General features: G+C 47.2%; 1 protein-coding gene across 4 annotated transcripts; it reads right to left on the reverse strand.

Annotated features, from left to right (window-relative positions):
• Positions 1–86: 86 nt before the first annotated feature.
• Exosc7 (exosome component 7) lies at positions 87–26,487 on the reverse strand. Of its 4 annotated transcripts, XM_085689100.2 has the most exons (9): positions 26,371–26,448; positions 21,349–21,458; positions 19,611–19,712; positions 19,258–19,352; positions 10,733–10,898; positions 8,792–8,862; positions 6,482–6,605; positions 4,965–5,120; positions 87–332 (listed from the first exon to the last, which is right to left on the reverse strand). In XM_085689100.2, the coding sequence occupies exons 2-9, from the start codon at positions 21,427–21,429 to the stop codon at positions 228–230; spliced, it is 900 nt and encodes a 299-aa protein (XP_085545226.2). In that variant the 5' UTR covers positions 21,430–21,458; positions 26,371–26,448; the 3' UTR covers positions 87–227. The 4 variants fall into 4 exon arrangements, with proteins under 4 accessions (XP_085545226.2, XP_085545227.1, XP_085545228.1 ...); XM_085689101.1 differs by lacking the exon at positions 21,349–21,458 and having other exon boundaries at positions 26,371–26,487; XM_085689102.2 differs by lacking the exons at positions 19,258–19,352; positions 21,349–21,458 and having other exon boundaries at positions 26,371–26,487.
• Between the last annotated feature and the right edge of the window lie 24 nt (positions 26,488–26,511).

Here is a 26,511-nt window from a genome sequence, read left to right on the forward strand (position 1 = left end):
TCTTGTACCTGGGAAGACCCTCTTCACCTCCACTCTCGGCAGCAAACTGCTAAGCTGGAGTCACGGTATAAAGCTGGAGATGCTAGTAATACCAAACCAGACCAGAAAATAGACTTTATTTTTAAATGTACAAATGTTGACTTAAATTTTAACAATTAAGAAAAATATATACAAACCAGTCTCAATGCAAAAGTGAAATAACCACGGCCCGCCAGAGTGATGACAACTCATCCCAGGAACCCGACCTTCGGCCTCTTGGGCCCCAGGCTTTCTTCCTTGTGCAGAATGCTCTGCAAGGCCATGTGCAGCACCTTGCCCACTCGCTTGCTGCTCTGCAGATGACAGGGACAGGACAGAGAGTTGTAGAGTATTATTCCAAGATGTGTTATGTTTGTTTATGCTGTGGAACATTGAATGAAACAAAGATGTGTTGCATTCTTTTATAGTCCATTTGTTTAACTCTGTGAAGCTGTGTTGCTTTGCCTGTCTAAAACACCTGATTAGTCTAACAAAGCGTTGAACAGTCAATAGCTAGGCAGGAGTGAGAAACAGGCATGGCTGGCGGGCACAGAGAATAAATGAGGGAGAGGAGATCAGGGAGTGAGAAAAGGAGTGGGAAAAGGAGAAGACACCAGGGGCCAGCCACCAAGCCACCCAGTTACACAGCCACCCAGCTACACAGCCACCAAGCCACCCAGTTACACAAACACCCAGCTACACAGCCACCAAGCCACCCAGCTACACAGCCACCCAGCCACCCAGCTACACAGCAAGAGTAAGCAGTAAAGAGAGGCATACAGAATAGAGAAAGATAAAAGCCCAGAGGCAAAGGGTAGACAGAATAATTTAAGAAAAGTTGGCTAGAAACAAGTCAAGCTAAGGCCAGGCATTCATAAGAAGAAGACTCCGTGTATTCATTTGGGAGACTGGTGGTGGGCCCCCCAAAACCAAAGAGTAAAACAAGACAAAAACTCTCAAGAGAGATCTCCACTGGTAAGGCGCACACTGACCAGAAGCCCCCTGCCTGCCAGCCTGCCCAGCACACATTTGTCTGCATCACTGGGATGACTGAGCAGCTTTTCACTTTCCCTACAAATTCCACCGAGCTACACGCTAGCTCACCCGAGAACTTTCAATGAATACAAAATGAACCATAAATCCCAACAGTATCATGGTTACATCTGGAGATCCTCTACACCCACAAATAAAGCACCGAGGGCCAGAAAAGGCTGCCAACTATCAATGTTCCCGCTGCCACAACAAACAGCCACACTGCCAACCAAACCTGGCTGAGGCACACTGTCTTATAATAAGGCATAGAGAGATCACAAAAAACTCTCCTGCTGACGAAGGAGCAGAGACTACTCAGGCCATTTGAATAAGCCATTCCTAACTCACCTGGCACCGGACCCCCAGGCACAAGTGTGGTGATATCTTGTTTGTGCTTTAACAAATAAAGCTTGCCTGAAGATCAGAGTGTAGAGCTAGCCACATTAGTTAGCCAGAGATACCAGGCAGTGGTGGTGCACACCTTTAATCCCAGCGCTCAGGAGACAGAGGCAGACAGATCTCTATGAGTTCAAGGCCACCCTGGGCTACACGAGACTAAATCAGTCTAAAAAGGAACAGCCCATCAGTAGTGGCTCACACCTTAGCACAAGGGAGGCAGAGACAGGAACTAGTATGGAAGGGCAGAGAGAGGAGTAGGGCGGGAGGAGACAGAAGCTCAGGGAATTCAGTCTGAGGATTTGTAGAAACAGGATCACCCCTTCGGTCTGAGGATGCTACTGTTAGAGGTAATAACTACTGGCTGGCTGCTCTACTTCTCTCATCTTTCAGCATTTACCCTGATATCTGACTCCAGGATTTTATTATTAAGAACAATTAGAATTGGTGCTACACATGGGTGCTCAGGTGCCCAAATCAGCCTCTGGGTATGACTTGAGGAGGTCAGACTACCCTCTTGTTTAGTAATTAGCAGTCTCACAACAGGCAGCCAGAGAGAGAGAGAGAGAGAGAGAGAGAGAGAGAGAGAGAGACTCTAAATCCATAGGTCCCCCAAACAAAATTTTTGTTATCCTGTCTTTAGGTTCATGAATCATTTTAAGACTACAATGCACCAGCCGGGCAGTGTTTCTTTTTTTGAGACAGGGTTTCTCTGTAGCTTAGGAGTCTCTCCTGGAACTAGCTCTTATAGACCAGGCTGGCCTTGAACTCACAAAGACCTGCCTGCCTCTGCCCACCATGTACTGGGATTAAAGGCATGTGCTACCACCACCCAGCTGTGCACACTCTTGATTCCAGGTAGGCAGAGGTAGGTGAATCTCTGTGAGTTCCAGGCCAGCCAGGGCTACACAGAGAAACTTGTCTCCAAAAGACAAACAAAAACAACAAAGAATACAACACACCAACCCCAAACCTCCATGGCAAGCTCTGAATGTTACCATAGCCTTTGCTGTGACTCTGCTACTGTACTGGATCTCAGTGCCAAAGAGAGAGACACCAGGCATATACCAGCACCAGGCCGGGCACAACCAGTCACAACCTCTGTGTTTATCCCGGCCCACCATGACTGTCATGCAGGGTGAGTCTTCAGGTATGACTACTTATGAAAAGTTATTGGGGACTGAAGTTCATATTCCCAGCACCCAGTAACCGTTGGGCAGATGTGGTAGCACACCTGTGATCTCAGTTCACAGGAGCCGGACAGGGCATCCCTAGAATAGCTGGATGGGCAGATGTGCAGCACACCTGTGATCTCAGCTCACAGGAGCAGGACAGGGCATCCCTAGAACAGCTGGATGGGCAGATGTGCAGCACACCTGTGATCTCAGTTCACAGGAGCCGGACAGGGCATCCCTAGAACAGCTGAATGGGCAGGTGTGCAGCACACCTGTGATCTCAGCTCATAGGAGCCGGACAGGGCATCCCTAGAACAGCTGGATGGGCAGATGTGCAGCACACCTGTGATCTCAGCTCACAGGAGCAGGACAGGGCATCCCTAGAACAGCTGGATGGGCAGATGTGCAGCACACCTGTGATCTCAGTTCACAGGAGCCGGACAGGGCATCCCTAGAACAGCTGGATGGCTAGACTGCTTGGACTGATGAGCTCTGGGCTGGAGTGAGAGATTCTGCCCCTATGCGTGAAGTAGAGAATGGCTAAGGAAGACACTCAATGTCAATCTCTGGTCACCACATGCATGCACACGTATATGCATAAGCACCTCCCCACGTGTGCCCACACAATATGCAAACACAAACTAGGAGGATGTCCAATTCTATGAAATAGGAGGAAGGTGGGAGAAAGATGAGGAGAGGTGGGAGCAAGGACACCAGGGGTGGAGAAGAGAGGCCACAGTCCGCAGGGCTCCTGAGACGTTCCCACTGAACCTCTGGGCAGTCACAACAGCCACAGCTCAAGGGCTCCCTGAGCCAGGCTTGTGGTCAGGAAAGCCCATGTTCAGCTCACTGATGGAGCTGATTCCCCAGCCACTGAAGCCCAGGCTGACAGTCCTGGAGGCACAGCTACAGCACTCCAGAGAGATCTGCTTATCCTTTAGATGCCTCAGGTTCTTCATCTCAAACAGTATGAACTGTGAAGGGTAACAGATCGGGAAGAACACTAAGGACATTTGCTATTGTTTAAAACACCCAGACGAGGTGAGCCCTCTCTAAGGGAAGGTGTGAGCTGCTCTTGCCTAAAGGGGTCCCTGGGGGGGTGTCTAACAGCATGTAGAGAAAGCCGAACCCAGGCAGCTGAAAAGAGCAGAGAAGAGCTGATGGCACAGACAACACATCAGGCGAGGACACACCGGCTCTCCCACCCGGCCCTTCACATCCTCAGAGCAGCTCAGGCAGTCGCCCTTCCCACCTGGAGGAGACACCTGTCGCCCTGAGCTGGCATGCACAGCCTGGGGGACAAGTCTTTACAGCCTACACCTGGATGCAGAAGCCTGTGTAAGAAAGCTATGAGCTATGGATGGAGCAGAGTATAGAATGTTCCCCCCCAACAGGTGGCCTTGCATAAAGAATAAACTATGATAAGTGAACACACTTGAAAACGAGGGCATGAAGGGAATGCCCCGGCACGTCCAACACTATCTCTGTGGGAGGAATATTCTTGGCTCTTTCACATTAGGTGTATTCCCTCCTTGTACTTGTATTTGCTTATACTAACTGTAAATGTCACATCATGTTTTGTTTGCTTTAATATCAAAAGAGAAGTGCTCTGTGTATACTACTCTTGAGCTCAAATGCCTGGAGTCCTGGCATGTAGGTCTTCGGAAAATCCTTTGCTCCTCAGAGACAGCCTTGCTGGCCAAGGGACGGGTTACGCCTGGGACAAGGCACACTGCCCGATATGTCCTTTCATGTGGAGGCCAGAGGTCAACATCACTCTTCCCCTTAGTTTCTGAGACAGGGTCTCTCACTGAAGGTGAAGCTCACCTAACTGGTTAGAGGAGCTGGCCAATGAGCCCCCAGCATCTACCTGTCTCTGCCTCCCAGTACTAGGATTACAGGCACGCTCCACTCTGCCCAGCTGATGTGGGTGCTGCGGATCTGAACTCAGGTCCTCATCTTGTGAAGCAATGGCTCCACTCACTGAGCCATCTTCTCACCCATCCCCAGAGCGTCTCACCTGACGCTTGCTAGCTTTCCCCAATACCTCCAGGTCGTGGAGAACCTGTGGTAGGTCACTCCTTAGTGCTGCTCTCACCTACACTCTTTTTGGAAGGGACAGGAATTCAATTCCTCATCTTGTGATAATTATATGATTCTTAAATATTCTCAGACCAAAACGCAGCCACTGGGGATTAGAGGAGGAGACTTGCTGAAGATAGAACAGTCACTGGCAGGACCCTCTGCTCTCCCAGGTCCAGGCTGCGGAAGACACATGGAAAATGAAGAGGTGGGAAGCAGCGAGCTCCCCTAGCTGGGCTTGCCCCAGCACCATGGCCTTACCTCCATCATTTCAAAGATGCTCTCAGGATCCAGGCTTCCCTTGCCCACTTTCCTCATGCATGTCACAACTCCCTTGCTAGTCACTGACACTAGCAAGCTGGCCAAAGAGCAGGCTTCCTCTTGAAGTGTGGCATCTACCACATGCCGGCAGCCAATCTGCAAGATCAGGGAGTCTTAAAACACACACAAGTGCCAAGTGGTGGTGGCACATGCCTTTAATCCCAGCACTTGGGAGGCAGAGGCAGGGGGATCTCTGTGAGTTCGAGGCCAGCCTGGTCTACAAGAGCTAGTTTCAGGACAGGCTCCAAAGCTACAGAGAAGCCCTGTCTCAAAAAACCAAAAGACAAACAAACAAAATAAAAACACATGTGAACAATACACCAGAGATCCCAGAGTCCCCCAACACAAAGTCTACACAGACTGTGTACATGCATGGCTCATTCCAGATCTTATTTTATATTATGCCCATCTGAAAATTGGTGGAATGTTGTTAATTGTTAATATGGTCCCTTGTGTGAATAATATAATAAAAAGACAAAATGGAAACAGACAGTCATCAGGACAGAGGCCACGAAGCTTTCCAATAGGGGAGAGGTGAGAAATGCCTATGTGAGGCCATGTTACATCTTGTTCACTCCAACAGTGAATCCAGAGAGCCACACTAAGGGACAGGCAAAATGACGCCACCCTCCAGAGCTGGGTTCAGTCCCAACACTCGGTTCCAGTTCCGGTGGACTTTACAGTTCCAGTTCTCAAAGGACTTTCAGTGGAATCAAATGACTGAAACTTGGTTTTTGCTTTGTTTTGTTTTGAAACAAGGTCTTGCTGTGCAGCCCTGACCAGGTACTTGTTATATAGGCTAGGGTGGTCTCAAGCTTGTAGTAGTCCTCTGGTCCCCACCTACTGAGTTCCAGAATTATAAACGTGAGCCACCACACCCGGCTCAGTAGTCCTCTGGTCCCCACCTACTGAGTTCCGAAATTATAAACTTGAGCCACCACACCCGGCTCAGTTTTGTTTTTATATAACGAGTCTCTTGTGGAATTACTCACAAGCCCAGCCAGCACAGGCCTGAGGCTATGGTAGATGCCAGGTTCTGCAAACCTCAGGGCTCTGTGGGAACCATACCTGACATGTGACACCTAGGGCTGGTCCCAAGTCCTCAGTTCCTGTATGTGGACATCGGGGTGCACAGAGGAATACTAATACTGTTTGAGAATCTACAGTGTTCAGCTGCCTTGGACTCTGGGGTAGGAGTTAGGGAGAATGAGCAGTGAGATTCTGTGCAGGGTCTGCATAGGGAGCACGGCAGCCCCACTGCTGATGAAGCAGCCTTCTCTGGGGACTCCTCAGATGATGCTTCTAATGTAACTGAATTATGAGATCTGGGTTAAACCTACATCTTTATGGTTTGTACAACTACAACCTCTCAACCTGTGAAGGCATCTCAACAGGCCACAGTTGGAGGAGACCCACCACCCCACAGAAGGCAAAAACGCTAAGAGACAAGCTCACACCTTGCACAGGGTGACAATACAGGGGACATTCTCTACACTCAGTCGGATGCAGTCATAAGGATCGTCAGACAGTTCAATGTCCTTTGCCCCCTCTTCATCCTCCAGAACGCGAACCCTTGGTATCCTGGAAACAGACGCATAATTAAAATTTTCATCTACTGGAAGGAAGAAGCATAACCTTTTTTGAGAACAGGAGTTGAAATTCCTGTCTTACAAGCAGGAGTTTCATTAATTCCATCTTATTTTCATCCTCATCACCTGCCAAAGGTTAAGGCTAGAGCTTCCATGTCAGGGGCCAGAGCAATATCCTATCTGAACTGGACAGTAAGCAGTTTGAAATGGGATTGCTATGTCAAAAAAGAAGTGCGCGTGCACGCGCGCACTTACACACACACACACACACACACACACACACGCAGGGATGGGGAGGGGAGACAAGAAGGGGGAAAGTATATAGAAAGACATTTAATTTCTTAATTCTTTGGCCCCAACACAGTGGGGCAAAGGGTTGGGGAAGACAGTTGGGTGGCATCAACTCTTTCAGAGGTCTTTCTGTCCTCTAAGGGCATCATGGGGTCACTGCTCTTTGTTGCTTGGGGGTGAGACTGACAGCTGTTCAATACCTGAGTACCCAGGCTCCACAGGCTGGTATCTGTTTTCCTAGGACTCCCTCACAGAACAGCTTCCCCAACGCCCTGGCACCCACGGGAACTGGCTAGTCAAGCAGACTCATGCCACTTTAAGCCACTTCTGATGACAAGCTCCTTTCCTCTTTTGACAAAGCCCGGGTGCTGGCTGCTGGTGGTGGTGGTGGTGGGATCTAGCATGCAAGGTTTCATCAGGGTGGAGGACACTACAGCTCCTAGTCTTATCAAAACTCCATCCTGCAAGCTCTTGTGTGAGTTTGACTATGTATTTACTTGTTCTGTAGTCGACACTTACAACAGAAAGGGTATAAACTCTCCGTGCTGGGCTGGAGATGGCTCAGCGGTAAGAGCATTGCCTGCTCTTCCAAAGATCCTGAGTTCAATTCCCAGCAACCACATGGTGGCTCACAACCATCTGTAATGAGGTCTGGTGCCCTCTTCTGGCCTGCAGGCACAGATGTAGACAGACTATTGCATACATAATAAATAAATAAATATTTTTAAAAAACACACAAAAAAAACTAATAAAATCTCCATGTTACACTGTCCATAATACGAGCACTGAAAATTAAAAATGGTGACCATTTGAGATCTTCCCAGATATTCCAGACACAATAGCCAAATCAAACTAGAAGAACCATCTAATGGGATGTGAAAGCTGCACTTAGTGCTTTTCCTTGTTAACAAGCCTCTGAAGATGTTGCTGTGTGTATTTTAATCTCCAATGTTATAGAACTCGGGTTGTTCACCATTAAAAAGACATGAAAGATGTTCCAGAATAAATATATTTGCTCACTTATTCAAAGTTTTCTCTTTCTAGTGGCTTGTGCGTATGGTGTGCACAAGTTTACAGATGTGCAGAGGTCAGAGGACCTCAGGTACCTTCCTTGATCTCCACCTTATTTTTCTGACAGGGTCTCTCATTGGAACCCTAAGCTTGCTGACTCTGCTAGCCAGGCTGGCCGGAACTGCCATGAGTCCTCTCATCTCTGCCTTCCCAGCATAGGATTACAGGCGTGTGCCCTGGGAACTGAACTAAGGTTCCCAAGCCTTTTACCAACTCAGCTACTCCGACAGCCTCAATCACACGCTTTTACACCTCACTTTATCCAGGATACCTCAGGAAATGAACCCCCAACCATCCACCCATCCACCCACATTTTCTCAGCTGCCAGACTCTCTTTAGACATAATAAAGAAATGTCAACACAAATCTTAGCTCCCTGTGTGTGTGTTCACAGTCTTATCTATGAAAGGAAACCACAGGCGGGGAACCATTGTTCGTAACACAAACCAAGTTGCTCCCCTCCTAACATCCATACACACACCCGAGGAGTGTGCTAGCACCTGCTCTGTGCTAGGTGCTACGGGCGGAAGGGGACATGAGAAACTGAAAGGCAACTTTGAGAGTTCATCCTGTAACAGGCAGACAACCTGAAGCTAGGCTGTACTTTTTGCGTCTCTGGTTTCCTAATATTGTTTACATGGTATACACTTACCAACGAAATCAATAAAAACATAAATAAATAAATAAACAAACAAAAATATTCATATCTCTCTTAGTTTTAGTTTACAAAATCTCTTTCTTGGGGCTTAACATTTTAGACAGTCCAATTCCTTGTTGGTTCTCCGCAGCCCACAGGACTGGTCTCTAGGAGACTCACCTTGTACTGAAGAGAGCAGCCTTCACAGCAATGGAAATGGCATCAAACAAATTCCCACCACATTCCAGCAGCTGAGAGGCACAGAGAGGAAAGAAAAGGTCAGCATTAATTATCATGAAGCATTAACCCAGCTAAGAAACAGATTCCTAAGTCATGCTGAATGCATATTAGAAAAATAAAGACATGAACCCTGGTGTGACGATTCATATCTATAATCCCAGGAGGCAGAGGAAGGCAGCCTGGTCTACATACCGAGTCCCAGGATAGCCAGGACTACATAATGAGACTCTATCTCAAAACAAACAAAACAAAACAAAAAGCAAACACAACAACAAAACCCATAAATTAATCAATTAATTAAAATAAGAAGGTGGGCTGCCCTCCGTGGCTAGCCCAAGCCACAAGGACAGTGATATGCCCCTAACTACAGTGCTGCTGTTCCACAGCTGCAGTTACACAGGCATACATGCAAGGTCTCGATGTTCTCACAAGCAGGAGGGTCAGCACCTAAGCAGTGGCTGACTTGATCTTGCCCCAGACGGCTCCCAGCTGTACTGCCCGCCTCACTTCGGCCTTTGCTATCGGATGACTGACAAAGGATACTGCATGTATGGAGGCCAGGACACATGCCCAGTGCTCAGAACTGTACCACTCCATGCTGTACATGGATTATGAGCGCCCAGGTACTTTCGTAGGTGAGAGCAGAGCACACCTCACAGGCAAGCGGCAAATCTGCCCTCCCAAGAGGCCTCTGTCTGAGGTTCTGGGAAGAAAGCCGATAGCCAGACTCCTCGAGGAAGCGGAGAAGTCACGTGTGGAGAAGTCACGAGTCTCTCTTTCTGGCTTTGACAGGCATGACATTTTATGTATTTGTGCATTATCATCCCTCCCGAGAAAGACCCTTAACAACAACCAGCTGTACAGAAATGCCCATTGCTGGCCACATACTTAAGACCCAGATGAAAATAAAATTCTAGAATTGAAAACTGGATCCCTTTCTCAGATTTCTGAGCAAAACACGCAGCATACATTCCCAAGGGTCAGCTCCTGCACGGAAGCCCTGGGTGAGTTCTAAGAGACCACAGTGAAGGGGAACCCACAGTTCTTCCTGACAATATAACACAGCAGCTTCTAATCCCTAAGAAGTCTTGTTATTACTATTTCCTGCCATACTCATCTACGTATGTTTATATGGAACCCAAAAATACTGAGCAGCAGTGATTTCAGGTGATTATCTATGTCCTAATCAGAAAAACAGGAACAGGGTATTCAAATCCTATTGTAGGTTCCAACCTCCCTTGGAAAAAACCTTTCTAGGTGAAGCCTAGATCCTGGCTCATTCTTTCCAGAGAGGCCAAGCACAGGCACTACCTCACACTGGCTAAGTTCTTCTTCTTCTTTTTCTTCTTTTTTTAAGACAAGGTTTCTCTGTGTAGCCCTGGCTGTCCTGGGATTCACTCTGTAGACCAGGTTATCCTGGAACTCAGAGACCACCTGCCTCTGCCTCCCAAGTGCTGGAGTTAAAGGTGTGGCCACCACTGCCTGGCAAGGTCTTTACTTCTGTAGATCTCTTTTTTCCACTATCAGAGACGACAGTCTGGTTCCTTTAATGTCTACTCAGAGAAGGTTTGGAAGGCTCACCTGAAAACGCATGAAAAGAACTTATCATCCCACACAAAGTGCCAACTTGCTAAACTCTGACATGTCTGGTGTCTCTGGATCCTTGTTTTTAATTCCCTGACAACTGCTATGAGTAATCTTAGGTATAACTCTGCTATGATTACAATGTTATTATAGAATGGTTATGTGAACCACTTACTAATGCTCTGTATTTATCTTGTAAATAACAGATTACAGGAGACTACCTCTTCCCAAATAGTCCGACAGTGGCGGCTGGAAACACCTGCCCACGAGGAGGGGCAGGGACAGCAGGTGACTCACCAGCACATCCACGTAGAGGACCCAGCAGTGCTCCCGAGGACTGATGCAGAGGGACCTCAGGTCCACGCTACTCTTGTTGTTGAATATCCGGTACAGGGTGTTAGCGATCTCGGTGCCGAGGTCATCACCTCCTCGCCCTTCAAATTCTGGGGTAGCATTGGCTGAACTACACAAGACAGCAACAGAAAAGCTGTGTGAGTCTCTACAAACACAAGGAACTTGTTCTCTGTGGAACGTTGGAGAGCCGGCACAAAGAATATCACTCAGGGCCACAAGGCAGAGAGCTGTCCTGTCCTGCATAAGGCGAAAGGGAAACTAGAAGTAGCTGAGATGGGAGAAGGTATTAGTACTTGGCCTACAGGTACGTACCTAGGTACGTACAGTGACCTAGTCCAGTACCAGGCCTTGCACCCGTCAGTAGGTGACAGGCTTTCAGGCAGAGGCCTTCTTCAGACAAGGAGGAAGAGACTGGGGTAATGTAAACCTCAGCTGGTAATGAACTCTTATCTTCAGAGTAAAATGAACACTCTTCTCAGGCTGGCCTGTGATGTGTGGCTCAGAGTGGTCTCTCACCCTCCACACCCTGGCTTTCAGGGTAGCATCAGTGTCAGACCCTCTGGTATGACTTAGCAGGGACATATGACAGCAGGATAGAGAAGGAAAAGGAACGAAAGCAGGAGAATACAGTTGACCTGTTAAGTATCTATATTTGACGTCAACTGGTATTTTTTAGGAGAGAAAAACTCCTTTTCGGACTCTTGATATGTACGCCCAATTACCTCAGAAAGAGTTCACATGCACCACTCAGGCCTGACTCAAAGGCATTACAGGACTTTCTGAGAGTCTTGCACCGACACAAAGCAGCCTATTAAGTCTGTGAGGTAAGTAAACATTACTCACGATGTAACAGGAAAGGGAAGGGGCAGCTGCTTCAGCTGCAGAAGTTTCCTGACTCCTGGAAATCAGCTGGAAGGGATCACTGCATGCTAGCAGGGGACGCTGGAGACTGGGAAAGTTGGGTGGGGGTGGTAGCGGGATATATGTGGGTAAATATCTCTTATTCCTGGAGGGTCGAGAAGCTGCAGACCCCAGGAAAGTAGCTATCAAAGTAGCAAGAGGAAGGAGGGGCTCCGGGAAAGCAACACCAGCATGGTGGCCCAATCTGGGCCCACGCATCTACTTGATGAAAGGAATCTTACTCAGTGATACAATCTAAGAGAATCCCAGCACAGCATTCTTTGTAGAACTTGGATTACTTGCTCTTTCCTTTTACTATTAGCAAGCAGTAGCCAAATTTAAAAACACGGAGAAGTTTCACTGCTGCCATAGCAACATAGTGATTTCCAAAACTTCTTGCCAACCTCAGCTACAGCAGTGAAAAATAGCTCCGATGGGGAGAAACAGCCAAGACCAAGGATGGCGCCTTTACACAGCCAGCAGCATACATCCTGTTTCTAATCTCAACACCAAGCAGTCAATATTAAATCTTATGTTCCCTACGTGCACAAACCAATCAGAGATGCTTGTTTGCTGAATGCAGCAGGTACATCTCTAACTTACCAGTCCCCGGGTAAAGCAGTAATCTTCTACAGCCCTGGGAACTGTTCACAGCTTCCCCAGTTCAACTGCCTATACTTAACTGTCCGCAAAGCCAGGCCCCATGGTTTCTTTAGGACTAAGCTAACTTAAAGAAAACTTTACCCATTTTAAAACAACCTTTTATTTTCGAACATTTCATTCTTTTAGCATAGTTCACATCAGGCAGAGAGGAAGATCAGAGATTCTGCAACCATGGCCCAGTACTATCTGCATGGCCCCTAGCTGTAGGGTGATAACAGTGGAGGTCAGAGAGAGACAGGGTAAGTGTTCAGCATGGGAAGCATAGCACTCTTGGGCAGCACAGAAAAGCCAGAGAGGGCCTGGAGAGATGGTTCAATGTTTAAGAGCATTGGCCGCTCTTCCAGAAGACCCAGGTTTAGCCAGGCATGGTGACACAAGCATTTAATCCTGGCACTTGGGAGGCAGAGGCAGGCGAATCTCCGAGTTCAAGGTTTACCTGGTCTATGTTTCTACAAACTGACAATTTCAGGACACCCAACACTATACAGAGAAACCCTATCTCCGAAAACAAACAACAAAAAGCCAACAGAAGGTTCTTTTCCTAGAACACACGTGGCTGCTTACAAAAACCTTTAACTCCAGCATCAGGGGAGCTGACAACCTCTTCTGGTCTCCATGAAAGATCCACACACGGGGTTGGAGAGATGGCTCAGTGGTCAAGAGCACTGACTGCTCTTCCAGAGGACCCAGGTTCAAGTCCCAGTACCCACGTGGCAGTTCACAACTGTCTGTAGCTCCAGTTCCAGGCGACTGAATACCCATACACAGACATACACGCAGGCAAAACACCAACATACATAAAATAAAAATAAGTTATTAAAAAAAAAAGATCCACACATATAAATGGGGTGGAGGCAGAGTACCTACATTCTGGCAATGAAGGACAAGCAGAGCAGAGATGAAGGTTCTGTTCATCACTGGGGCTCCTAACACACAACAGGCCCTCTGCAACAGTTGAGCAGGGAGAAAGGGGCGACAGAGAACATCTCCAATGAATAAAAACCAAATGCCTCACAGGTACTAGCCAGGTAACGGCACACACCCAAAGGGCCACACAATAGTGAACAACACATTCAACAAGAGAGACACTGGATTTCCCAGGTCTGACTAAAGGCATTTTAATTCTCTGGTAGAGGAGTGGGGTGGTACACACCTTTAATACCAGCATTCAAGAAGGTAGAAGCAAGTGACTGTGAATTTACGGCCAGCCTGGTTGACATAGTGGTTTCCAGATCAACCAGGGCTACATAGTACGCAATACCTTGTCTTTTCTTTATCTTTTTTTTTCTGGTTTTTCGAGACAGGGTTTCTCAATATAGCCCTGGCTATCCTGGAACTCTGTAGACCAGGCTGGCCTTGAACTCAGAGGTCTGCCTGCCTCTGCCTCCCAAGTGCTGGACCAAAGGTGTGCACCACCACTTCCTGGCAAGACCTTATCTTAAAAAAGAAAAAAAAATCCTCTGGAAAAATAAAGCAGCACCACTTGAAAGGAACTAAAACCTCTCAGGTGTCTGTGACCTACATGATGAGGCTGTAAGGCCCACGAGGCATTTCTCGTCTTACAGGGTGGCAAACACAAACAATTTCACACGTGGTTACTATGTGCCACGCGCCACCCTGCGCACTTCCGCTGTACCAGGCCACTTCATTCTCACAGCCATCATAGGCAGCGCCAACTAGCCTATCTTTTTTTTTTAATTGTAGTACTGGGAAATAAAACTGGGTTTTCACAAATGCCAGGAAAGCTCTTTACCACTGAGCTACACCCTTAACCTCTGACACAGTTTAGATACTGAGGCGTCAGACAGGTTGGATAACTTGCTGGAGGTCTAACTCCGGCAGGCACTTTTAGGCCTTACCTTGATGTGTCACTGTGGCTCCGCAGGCAGTGTGATCTAAGATTGGCTTTGCCTTGGGCTTATATTTTGCCTCTGATAACGAATGGGTGTTCTAGTCATGGGACTTATTAGACCACAGATACGGTCAAAGAAAGCAAGTCTAATGAAAACCTCTGTTAAACTAAGACAGAGAGAGTGAGTGAAAAAGAGAGAGAGGGAGAGAGGGAGGGGGAGAGAGAGAGAGAGAATATATACACACAAAAGCTGGTCATTCCAGGCCTCTGCTTACATGTATCATCACAGTAGATCATAAAACCAAATGCTATTAGTTACCAAACCAACTCAAACCCTCCATAAAGCATGCTCCAGTCCCTCTCCCAGACCAAGAAAAACAGTTCACCAGCTGGAAGAACATGGGTCCTCCCAGATCTCCATCCTCTGACTCATCCCTCTACTCTGTTCCTGCTGCCTGCACATCTATTGCTTAACTGTAGGGTGAGATCAAAGCTATGTCTACTTGTAGTGAGACTCCAGACTCTGAGCCCACATCGTTTCCTTGTAACTAATATAGCCTGAAAACCTATGCGGACTACAGAGAGGACAGGCTACTGTGAGAATGGCTGACCCGAGCTGACTCCTGTGTGTGCACACGCTCATTTCTGAGACTACAGAACCTTCCGTATACATGGGGTGGCAAAAACAGCAGCACATTCTCAACTTTGCCTTATAATCTGTTTCTGCCATGATGCCAACAGCCCCAGAGACCGAGAACAGCCAACTCAATGGCGTTCTAAGCCACTTCTCTGCGTTGTCACCGTCGCCAGCCCTTAGCCAAGAATGGTGTTCTCCTGACAGGCAAAGGACAGATACACAGCTCTACCCACCAGGTTCTGTGCTTGGGAAAAATACACGCGATCATCCTAAAACTCAGTTAAGATCCCAAAGGGAAATAACAGATACTTGGCATGCTGAAACCCAGGCATGACAAACATTCTCCTGGATTCCTCAAATAAAACCCCAGCCTTCCCCAGGTCCAAAAGCGCTGATGAAAGTCAGCTGAGCAGTGACTCAATGGGCTGCCCCCTAGTGGCAGCTCAGACTGACATGCAGCCTAGCCTACTGAATTCTTTCATCCTGGAAACCAACTTCTCTTAAAGTTTAAGAGTTCTCATTTGAAATGGATCTTTCTCGGTTACTACAACAAACAAGGCAAAGGCCCACAAGAAGGTTTGAGATCCATTTTGCTTCCAGATTAGTGTAAGGGCAGCTTGGCATTGCTGGAGTCGGGATGGGTCAGGGCAGCTGGTGCCTTTCCAGTGGGCTGAGACGGACCGAGGTGTTTCACCTTGGCAGAAAGGAGCATTACCTCCCGGGGTCCATACTATCACCCCAAGGAGACAAACCTGAAGAGAATGAGTCAGCAAAAAAACAATCAGCTTTGAGAGATCAGGACAACTGAGAACTAAAACAATAAAAACCTGGAAGTTGCTGATAAGGAATTAAATCAAGCTGGATTCAGAGTGGCAGGAGGGACTCCATGCCAACACCAATTATAATTCTTTCCTCCCCGTGGGGAGCAACTGCTACAGGCTGCAGATAGGAGGTCTCCAGCGAAGCTCTTCAACGTGAGGTATACATACATACTGCCGGGCACATCCACAGGCACCCGAGAGCTGTTTCTGTTTTCTAGGCAGCAAGAAAGGGACTGGCCTCCGCAAGTCTCATGTGCATTCTAGAACAGATGGCAGCCGCAGGGCCTGGCAGACTCCTGCATCTAATGGATTTGTGACTCTAAAGGAGCCCAGCACTGATAAGGGGGAACAAGGAATGAATTTACTTGTGTTACTGACCCTTCTCTGTTTCTGTCTTGTCTCCTCTGAGGATTTATTTATTCATCTATTTTGAGTGATTAGGGAAGGAACCTAGTAACTCCCACATACTAGGCAAGAGTTACTTACTGACCCACAAACCTCAGCTCCTCACTGTAGATTCTAGGCATGCACTCTACCACTGAGCTATGTTTCCAACCCTCTTTTGTACTTTATTTATAACAGAGTTGGAAGTTTTATTAAAGATATTTCAATATAGGCTTAATCATGGGGATTAGGAGAAAAAGACTAAGAAGAAAGTAAGGCACACCCAAGAGCACAGGTTTGGCTCTGCCTCTAGGGCCAACCACACTAGCTAGTGAAGCCGTGTAAATAAGCTAGGATTCACTACCTTGAGACTACCATCCTGACAGGCTTCAGAGCTCCCTGGAAAGCAGAGCTCCGAGTGACGTCCTCTGAGACTCAGAAAGGAGGAAAATAGACCAGGAGGCAACCATTCTCAGCCAGCCAGTGAGGCTGCTTCATAAACTAAATCTTGAGAGGAAGCAGGTCAAACATGGGAGTCACATGGGAGTCACCCTGCTTTGACACCTAGGATAAGAAAGGGACAAGCACAGCAGCTAAGCGGAGCCCCTTCCTCATATTCAGAAACACAGCACAGTGAGACAAGTTCTCTGAATTCTGGCCAGAGGGATTCCACTTTGCAGCAAGCCATGGTATTTTTGCACGTCATACTTCGAGGAGAACACTGTGATTCCCATGCTAAACAGTGTTTCCTGAGACCAGTAGAATCTTGGCTAAGAGCAAGACATAACTGTGCAAGGCTGGGTTTCATTCTGTATCTAGGCCGTGTGAATCCATGGCCACCTCAACGTTAGGCATCTCTCTGGACTTAGGCTTGTATCAGTGTTGTCCCAGACTTCAACAAAGATAAAACAGGATCTAGGCAAGAACGGGGTTAGTGACTCGGGGAAAATGCAGTCATCCACATCCTCCACTCCCTAAGCAAGCACTATTAACTCACTTTACTAGGACGAACATGAACAAGCCGTTCTCTGGGCTGTCGCCGTGCACCCCAGGAACAGATCATCTTACATCTCCTGGAAAAAGCCGCCAATCGAGAGTTCACTCTTCCTTCCCCGCACCCCAGCATCTGAGTACAGCACTCCTTATGATGCAGACAGCATGTCGCCCAGGACGAGGAGGGCAGAAAACACGGGAGGAAAGGAAAGCAATTACAACTCCTCTGTCTGTAAATAATGGGATTTGCAGATGAGGCCAGGAAGCCATTCTGCTTCCTGCAGCAGCAAAGCGGGCGATGGCCCCACTGTCACCTCACTGCAGGATGAGTCAGCCCCACGATAACCCGACTGGAGACGGTTGGAGCTGGGGGTGGAGGAAGAGCTGAAGAAAACTGGCCAGAAAGAGGAAAGGACAGTATTCCTCCCAAGCTCACATCCTTAAACTGGCCTCTACTGTAGGAGCAGAAAGAGCAAGAAACAGAGTCACATGTCCGGCCACTCGACCCTGGGCAGGCACCTCCTCTCTAAACACGTCATTTGTCTTTTTCTCACAGTGGTCCAGCGAGGACCAATTTTTGTGTTTGGAAATGAAGACAGGAAAATTAACTACCACACCAAGATGGGCCCACCTATGTGGCCACTGTGCCTAGACTTTGCTAATTGGTTCTATGTTTTCCTTCTAGGAATCTGAGCCTATGTGACCACACCTACTAAATCCTGGGCGAAGAACCTCTGAGTGAGAGAAATGTCCTAAGTCAGTTGCTGCATCTACAAAGCTAGGACAAATTCCTAGGACTATATCTGAGTCCTATAGTCCCTCTAACCAGCCTCCACATGCGGAGGAGTTCTGAGGACACCGAGACCTAGCAGAAGCCAAGAGGCGATCGTAAGAATGTCTGCTGCTCCAGAGGCAGCAGAAACTGGGAGAATGGAGCCTAAAAACACAATAGCTAACTTTATTCAGAACATCAGAAAATTTCCATCCTGAGGGTTAAGGTCACACGAGTAAAGCTCTTGGGAGTTCAAGCTATATATAATCACAAGCACAAGCTATACACGGCAAAAACATGGTTTTCCATAAAGTCATATAAACAAGTAACAGTCACTTGTAATGAATAATCTGAAGTAAACTCGCTCCTATCTGCTACACCTGGGAGGCACGGACGCACATTCCAAGAACAATTTTGTGTTTTTGGAGAAACTGAGGTCACAAGACTCTTGTCTAGTTTTCTTAAGAATTTTCTCACGGGACTTCATTCCTGGACTGTGTTCCGACAAAGGCCTGCTTTGGTCAACGCTAGTTTCTAGAACCAAAGCAGGGATAGAGATTGCGATGGGGCCATACAATAAAAAGTCCCAGTCCTAGGGGCTGGAGAGTTGGCCCAGTGGTTAAGAGCACTTGCTGCTGTTGCAGGACCCAAGTTCAATTCCCAGCATCTAAAACCGTTTGTAACTTCGGTTCCGGGGGTCTACTGTTCTCTTCTGGTCTCCAATGGTACAAGGCATGCAAGTGGTGCTTAGATACAGACATGTGGGCAAAACACCCATACACATAAAACAAAATAATAAATTACAAAGTCCCAATTCTGGAAAGGGAAAAGAAATAAGGTTTCTGAATCTCATGAGAGTTGGTCACTGTCTAGAAGCTGCTCTGTTTTCATTATTTCTTATCACCACATGCTAGGTCCCACCCTTTTAGAGGAAGAGATTTGGGTATAGACCGAGGTCACACATTCTGGCCCAGGGCTGGAAGTGTTCTTCCCAGCACACTTGCTGCCGATACTATGGCCAGTTTTCCCAGCTTGCCAGGCTGTTTGACTGGTCCCAGACCCACCTGCCAAGAAAACAAGTGTTCTTTGCAGAGCAAGAGCAGGAAGAGATGCAGGGTATTGTGGACCAAATGATCCATATTACCCTTGCTTGGTGTTTTCCAAAGCACCTACCATTACAACTTCACTTAACCCTCAGCAAGAGCCAGGGGATTAGAACAAGGTCAGGTACTTCTACTCCCTGGCGCCTTTACAAGTGAGTAAATCCTTCCTGGATAAATGAACAAGCCTGACAGTCACGCCCTGAATCTTCATCTTTCAATCTTTGTTTTTCCAATGGGAGGCAGAGATAGAACCCAATGCCTCCCACGTGCTATGCAAGCACTCTGCCACTGAGTGGCATCCCCCACACTCCTCTTCCTTGCAAACCACCTGCACGGTACTGACCAGTCAACAAAGAACTCCAGGTAGCCTTCATTTGGCTTCTCCAGTTTCGGTGTTCCCATTTCTGCCTTCACTCCCACCAAGATGTCTGTATGACCCTGCAGACACATACAAGAGTCCTTGCTCAGAAACGGCCACACTCCTCTTCCAGGCAAGCACGGTGTTGTGGCTTGGGCTACGGGAGTCTGAGATGAGGGGCGCTTTGGATCTGGAGAGATGTGTTCTCCCAGTGTGGCTTAGGGACTGGGTCTCCCCAGGACCAATGTGTACCCTCCCAAAGTCAGCAGGGCCTGTAACCGACCCTTGAGGCTTACCCACCTCTCCACCCGGGTACGAACAGTGCCCACAGCACTCACCAGCTTGACTCTGGCAGACCCGCTGGTGTTAGACACCACATCTGTCTCCACCTCCACACATCGGTAGTCCTCACAGCCACGGCCATCCACCCGAAGGTCTTCCTAAGGGAACAGCAGCTTTCAGGTTGTGATCCCATCTCAGACAGATTCCCTTCCTCCCCTAGAGAAATACAGCCAATCGCCATTTTTCTCAGGGGGTCACCCCAAATTCTGCCCTCACTATTACTAACAACACTACCAGGTTAATATAAGGAAGAGACTCAGGTGACTTATCCTTCACTTAATTTTGACAAAGCTATGGTTTCATGTCAGATGCATCTGACCACAAAGGCCTGCAATATTGGATGTACACAACACATGCACAAAAGCAAGCAAAATGGACAAAACAACAAAAAAGTCACCCCAGCCCTCTCCAAAACCTCAAGGCTATGCTTCACTGGAGCTGCAGACACAACGGGAGTCCTGTTCACCCCAAATTCAGTTTACAAGACCTGTTATGCACACCCTGAATACTTCACCTTCTAAAACAGGGTCAACACACTAATGCAGGTGAGTTTGTTTCTGTGATTAGGTCACAACACAGCCATGTCCGTTCCCTTAGGCACTCTGAATGCTCTCCCAACATTAGCTGAGGGGAACTCCCACTCGGTCCTTTATAGCAGCACTCCATTAACCCTGCTGCATGAGACGGCACCAGAGTAGCTACATGCTGCCTGTCCCTCTGTCCAACTACTTGTTTCCCGTTGTTTACAACAGCACAACTCATAGATGTCCATTTTATGTTGGATTCTAATCTAATGTTTGTCACTCAACGCATGTTGGTCCCTTTAGGCTGGCTCTGTGCTCTCAACTCTTCCATATTTCTGACAATACAACATGTTCTGGCAATTGGTTAGCTTTCCCCAAGGAGCCCTGGTTCCTCTTACTGGCATAAAGAACTCAAACAGCAGGATCTGGGTGCTAAGCTTGCTGTTTCTAAACCTTCATAGCAAACAGAATTGGAAAACACACACACACACACACACACTGATTAACGCATTTAGTTTACACCTATCAAGAAGCTAGGAGTTCAAATTCATAGGTCACTTCCATCTAATGTCCATAGTTCATTCCAGACTTCATTTTTCTTCTTTGTAACTCTCTTCTCTGAGTTCCACTACCAAATCCCTAGAGGTGGAGGAAGGGAGCAACCTGGCTGTCATTATCTACCCCCGACTTCCATATAGTCTCTCTCTCAGTATATACATTGTTTCAGAGCCGCTAACCATTCTCTCCATGGGAATAAACTTCCCAGTAGAACACAGTTAGATACAATGTTCTCGAGTTTTCTTCTGCTCTTACTTCTCTGTGGTCAGTTTTCATTTGTAACTCAAACTCATTTGCAATCATTTATATTTCAGTTTGGGCTCGCTGAATCCTGGTTACTCTTAATTACTTATTTAGTCTTTCATGTGTACGGATGCCACTATGTATGACTCTACCAGTCACATAAGCTCAGAGTAACATCTTTTGTTTTATCTGCACTATGTTCGTCTCACTGCTTTCCCATCCACCCCTGGTTAATGATAGGTTGATAGGTCTCTCATTAATATCTGGTTTATTCCTTCCTTCCTTCCTTCCTTCCTTCCTTCCTTCCTTCCTTCCTTCCTTCCTTCCTTCCTTCCTTCCTTCCTTCTTTCCTTTTTGGTTTTTCGAGACAGGGTTTCTCAGTAGCTATGGAGTCAGTCCTGGAACTCACTCTGTAGATCAGGCCGGCCTCGAACTCACAGAGATCCTCCTGCCTCTGCCTCTGAGTGCTGAGATTAAAGGTGTGCGCCATCACTGCCCGGCATTTATCTTGTATTTTATCTATTCAAATGAGCAGATAAAAATTTTTAACTGCTTTCTTTTAAAATTAAGCATTATTACAAAAAGCATACTTATGTAAATCTGGATTTTGGACCCCACTATAGAAACAACGTGGCTTTCTTGTGATAATGATCTACTTTTGGGTAATAATTCCTTTTTCATACATGAAGGGTAACATCATTTTATTTACAAAAAAAAGATTTATTGTTACTCTACGTGTATAAGTGTTTTACCTGTGTACCACATGCAAGCCTGGTGCCCAGGGATGTTAGAAGGCAGCACTGGATTCTGGGAAGTAGTTAAATATGGTTGTAAGCAGCTGTGTGAGTTCTCTGCAAGAGTTGCGAGTACTCTTAACCTCTGAGTCATCTTTCTAGTCCTTTACGTATTCTTTTTATACTTCTCTTTTTTCAAACACACATTGCATACAATAAAATGCCCCAAACCATCTCATCGAAATCTTCCTCATTTCTCATAAATACCCTTGAAAGTATTTTTTATTCTGTATTTTTAAAAATTAGATTTTGTGAGTCTTTTTGCCTGCGTGTATGTTAGTATGTGCACCATGTGTGTGCTTGGTGCCAGAGGAGGTCAGAAGAGGGCATCAGATCCCCTGGAGTTAGAATGATGGGTGGTTGTGAACAGAACTCTGCAAGAGAAACAGATGATCTCAATCACTGAGACATTCCTCTAGCCCAGGAAAGGAAGGAAGGAAGGAAGGAAGGAGGGAGGAAGGGAAGGAGGGAGGGAGGGAATAAAGGAAGGAGGGAAGGAGGAAGGGAAGGAAGGGAGGAAGGAAGGGAGGAAGGAAGGGAGGAAGGAAGGAAGGAAGGAAGGAAGGAAGAAAAGAAGGAAGGAACAAAGGGCTGGAGAGATGGCCTGGTGATTATGAGCACATACTGCTTTTCTAGACTTGAGTAGGGTTCCCAGTACCCATGTCAGGTGGCTCACAAACACTTGTAACTCCAGCTCCAAGGAATCCAACGCTTCTGGCTTCTGCTGGCACCTGCACTCACTTATGCATATAACCACACATATAATTAAAAATAATAATGAACTTCACCAGGTCTTCAGAGGGGTTGACTCTCTCGAAAGGAGGGGAAAACAAAAACTAATGCTCTTAAATATATGACGATCAATTCTTATCTTTAAACTGTCAGGCTAACTGCCTAAGTATCTGACTTTATTTTGAGAGGTTAAACAAACAGAAAAAGCCAAAACATTGCTGCATGCCCCACTGCACAATAGCACACTGGCCATCTGTCATGTCTGTGTCAGCATGTTAGCGCTCTCGGCAACCACACCTAAATCATGTGGAAGTCCACGTGCAGCCACCCACTCAACTCACTCTTTCACTGGGAGAAATCCGCTTGCATCAGGAGACATGTGTTTGGAAAGCAGCAGAATTTAATATTTAGGGAAGTGAGCCCTCAATGAGCTACTCTTTACTGGCACATCTACTAACTTGGTGTCTTAAATCCCCCCAGCCAGTGAGCAGCATTTGAACTCAAGGCCAGAGTTCTTATTCACCCACCACTCTACGCAGCCTGTACCTCCTATAACGGTCTCTCCACTTTACAGTCAGCACAGACAACCTTCCAGAGATGAGGTGGCCAGCTCTATGAGGTCGCCCTGATCAGGACGGGGCTGACTCCGAATGCAGCAGGCCACACCATCAATCACAGGGTTTCAAGGGCTGCCTTTAAAATGTCATCCTGTGACTTGATTCCACGTGGGGACCTCACCGGACCATGCCCCTCCATCCACTAATAACCTTCAGCCTTCTAGGGAAGGCCAAGTGGATGAGTGAGAGGAACGAGAACTTACACGTTTTCCTTTCATGTTTAACAGAAGTTCCAGTCCCTCCAAAGTAACACAAACAGAAAACAAGAGAATGAGAGAAAACAACCAGTCCATGCATCACTGAACTGTGAGCAGTTTAAAAAAATTACTTTTCCTTATAAAAAATGCTGAGGGAAGTGTCTGGACCTGTCTGGCTTGGTTCAGCACCTGAAGCCTTACCATGCATTTTATTTATTTATTTGCAGTCTGAGGAGCAAAGGGATCAATCTATATATTGAATACTTAAGACAGTCACCCAAGACTGAAGGCTCCAGTAACAGGGAAGGAAACAGCTTCTGGGCATCATGATGGCATGGACCTTGCTCTTCTCAGCAGGGACTGAAGCACCTTAGACTGGAGGGTTTTGGCTGCTGGGCTAGCTCCTGGAGACTTGCATAGCTATTACCTTTGTCATTATAACAACTCTGCTACCTGGATGTGGTACAAGGCAATTGGTGTTACTACTTCAACATAACCAGGGTGACTCCATACTCAAAGGCAACCCTTTCATTTTCCTTATTTTGACATATCCAGTACCTCATCATTTCTTAATGGAGAACTGAGATTTAAGTGTCTTCTTAGTAGAAAATAATCTCACCTGGCCCAGTTTTGCGGGACCAGGCCCAAGAAATGCCAAGTAAAACTAGATAGCAATTGTTACTTCACTCTCCAATCCTCCTGAGCAGCTCTGCATCCCTTTGAAAGATGTGGCCCAATAAGGCCACAGGCTTTCTGTGCCTCGGGTTTGTGAATAGAAAGAGCAAAGAGCTAAACTGGAAATGTGCTGGGGACTGGTTCCCGTTCTGATTGGTCAGACTGAGTAACTGACGGCTTCTCAGTCTTATCTTTGAAGACCAGACACAAACATAAATTAAGCTAAAAGGTAAAACCACAGAAAAGGAACAGAAATACAGAAAACATCAGCCGAGCTATGTCTTCCTCCAACAGCCAAGAACAAAGCAATGAAACAGCTTTGACAGAGCCCCAAGAGGAAAGTCTCTTTGAAAGCCTAATCAACAGTCATGACCTAGTTTGGCTATGAGGTTACAGTTAAACCACTCAGTAGGATAGACAACGAATATCCCATGTGGCTTAGAGCTCTGGAATGGCCACCTGAGTTACTACCCATCCTCAACAGGGCCAGCAGAGGTAGGTGTGTAATCCAAAACATGCCACACAGAGGGTGATCAGCTCTTTTTGCAAGGAACCACTAGCAGCCCAGACCAATTCTTTCAGTGGACTCACATCTCTGGAGTTATTAGGCGAGCCCAACTTGGTGGCACACACCTTTATTCCCAGCACTTAGGAGGCAGAGGCAGGTAGATCTCTATGAGTTCCAGGAGAGCCAAGGGTACATAGTGATACCCTATCTCAAAAAAAAGTAAAGAGTTGTTAGGCCATGATGTGATACAGGGAATGGAGAAGTCACGTGAAATTAAAGGTACAGGAATGGAAGGGTGGCAGATTTCACCAAGATGGAAGGGAAGCTGGGTACAAGTGGTCACTGAGAAGGAATACAGCTTGGGAAAGAAAAGCAGATGAATCACCAGTGACAGTTACTGCTTGTTATTACGAAGAAAGTATTCTGCAGCTGGATGGAGCTTTCCAGTTCTTACAGTGAGCCTCCTTTCCCTTCAGGTCATATAACAGTTCCTATCAATTTGAAGAATTTAAATTCCAGCAGCTTTTAACACAGTCACCGTGAAGACTAATGATGTGGCATGAATGATTTAGGACAAAGCCACATTTCAGACAGAAAAAAAAAAAACCTGAAAGGGAAGCAACATTTCCCCCCAGGGCTGACCACCTTATTTTTACATCCCCCTCACAACACCATTCTGCATATAACCCACTGTTCCTAATCTTGAACCGAAAAGCTAATGGTGGTGGGCTTGGATTTTATTAATCAGGCTTAATATGCAACCTATTGACTAAATATTGGCATTTCTACCCTATAAGAAGCACAGAAGAGAACAGAATGTCATAGGATTTTTAAAAAAGACTATGGCCGCCCCTTGTATTACGGAGTTTAAATGGCGGCAGGTTGCCTTAATCTGCCGGCTACATCGTAAAATCAACTGCAGGGAGAAGGCTTGCAGAATACCAGTGAGATGGTTGCCAGGTTAACACTCTTCACCTCTTTCTCTTGAATGTCCAAAAGCAAGACTGAGTACATATCATGTATTCATTATACCTACCCAGAAATCTAAGCTAAAACAGCGAAATCAATAACTACACCGCTGTTTACCAGTCTCAGTCAGGCGGTGATGGGGGCAAGCCTTCTGTCGAGGCAGAAGGGCTAACGTGAGTTCCACAACAGCCAGGAATACAAAGACGAGCTCCCCTCCCCCGTCTTGCTACCCCCAAAAACGAGAAAAGAAGGGCTGGGAATGCGGCCCGGTGTATAATACCTGCCTAGCACGCACAAGAACATGAAGATAAACCCCCCAGCACCGCCAAAGGAAGAACAAATCACTCCCTCACTCTTCTCTATTTGTCAGCAATACACATGTGTCAGTGCGACTTTTCTTGAGTCTGGGTCTTTATAACTCAGGCTCGCCTTAAACTCCTGATTCTCTTGTTTCCACTTCCCAAATGCCACCAACACCTTCTGCATGCTAGGGCAAGCTCTCCACTACTGAGCAGCTGCGGTCCCTTCTCCACCCTCTCACCCCCGCCACTCCCTTTTTGGAGTGGGGGAGTGGGAGGGTTGCTGTTAGTTTATGTTTTAAAGGCCTTTCCCCTCGGATGCATGGTCTCCATCTCTCTCGGTGTAAAGCCTGAAGACGTTCATCTACGGGGGATTCCGGTTACTGGATCTCAGGCGCAGGCCCCTCAGCGCGTGGAGGCCATAGGACATTCCTCCATTGAGCAGAAGCCTCTAGAGAGGCCCACCGCTCCCTGATAAGCTAGGAATGAATCTCCATCCCGAGAGCTGTGGAAATCGAGGCATGCGGGATGCACGCTCTCCGCGGACCGCAGAGGCCTCGGAGCGTCGGTCTCTGCCACGCAGCCGCCCCGCACCTCCTCCCTGAGCGCTAGGGCCTGCACCCGCGGCCGCTACCGCTACCTGCACTCCATGAACTATGTAGACCTTCTCAGCCTCGCTCAGCGCCACCGACGCCATGCCGCTCCGCTCACCGTGCGCGCTTGCGCGTCATCAGCCTGCGCCCTTTCCCCACGGTGCTGCGCGTCATCAGCCCGCGCGGCG

Source organism: Myodes glareolus, chromosome 4, assembly GCF_982192425.1.
Source record: "Myodes glareolus chromosome 4, mMyoGla1.1, whole genome shotgun sequence".
In the NCBI taxonomy this organism is placed as follows: domain Eukaryota; kingdom Metazoa; phylum Chordata; class Mammalia; order Rodentia; family Cricetidae; genus Myodes; species Myodes glareolus.

Coding starts and splice junctions, on each gene's coding strand:
- Exosc7 (XM_085689100.2), bottom strand. CDS start 21,429: ATGGCGCACACCTTTAATCTCAGCACTCAGAGGCAGAGGCAGGAGGAT. Junction 8,863..10,732: donor TCCTCTACGTGGATGTGCTG/GTGAGTCACCTG, acceptor TGTGCCTCTCAG/CTGCTGGAATGTGGTGGGAA. Junction 333..4,964: donor GCATCTTTGAAATGATGGAG/GTAAGGCCATGG, acceptor TGTCATCTGCAG/AGCAGCAAGCGAGTGGGCAA.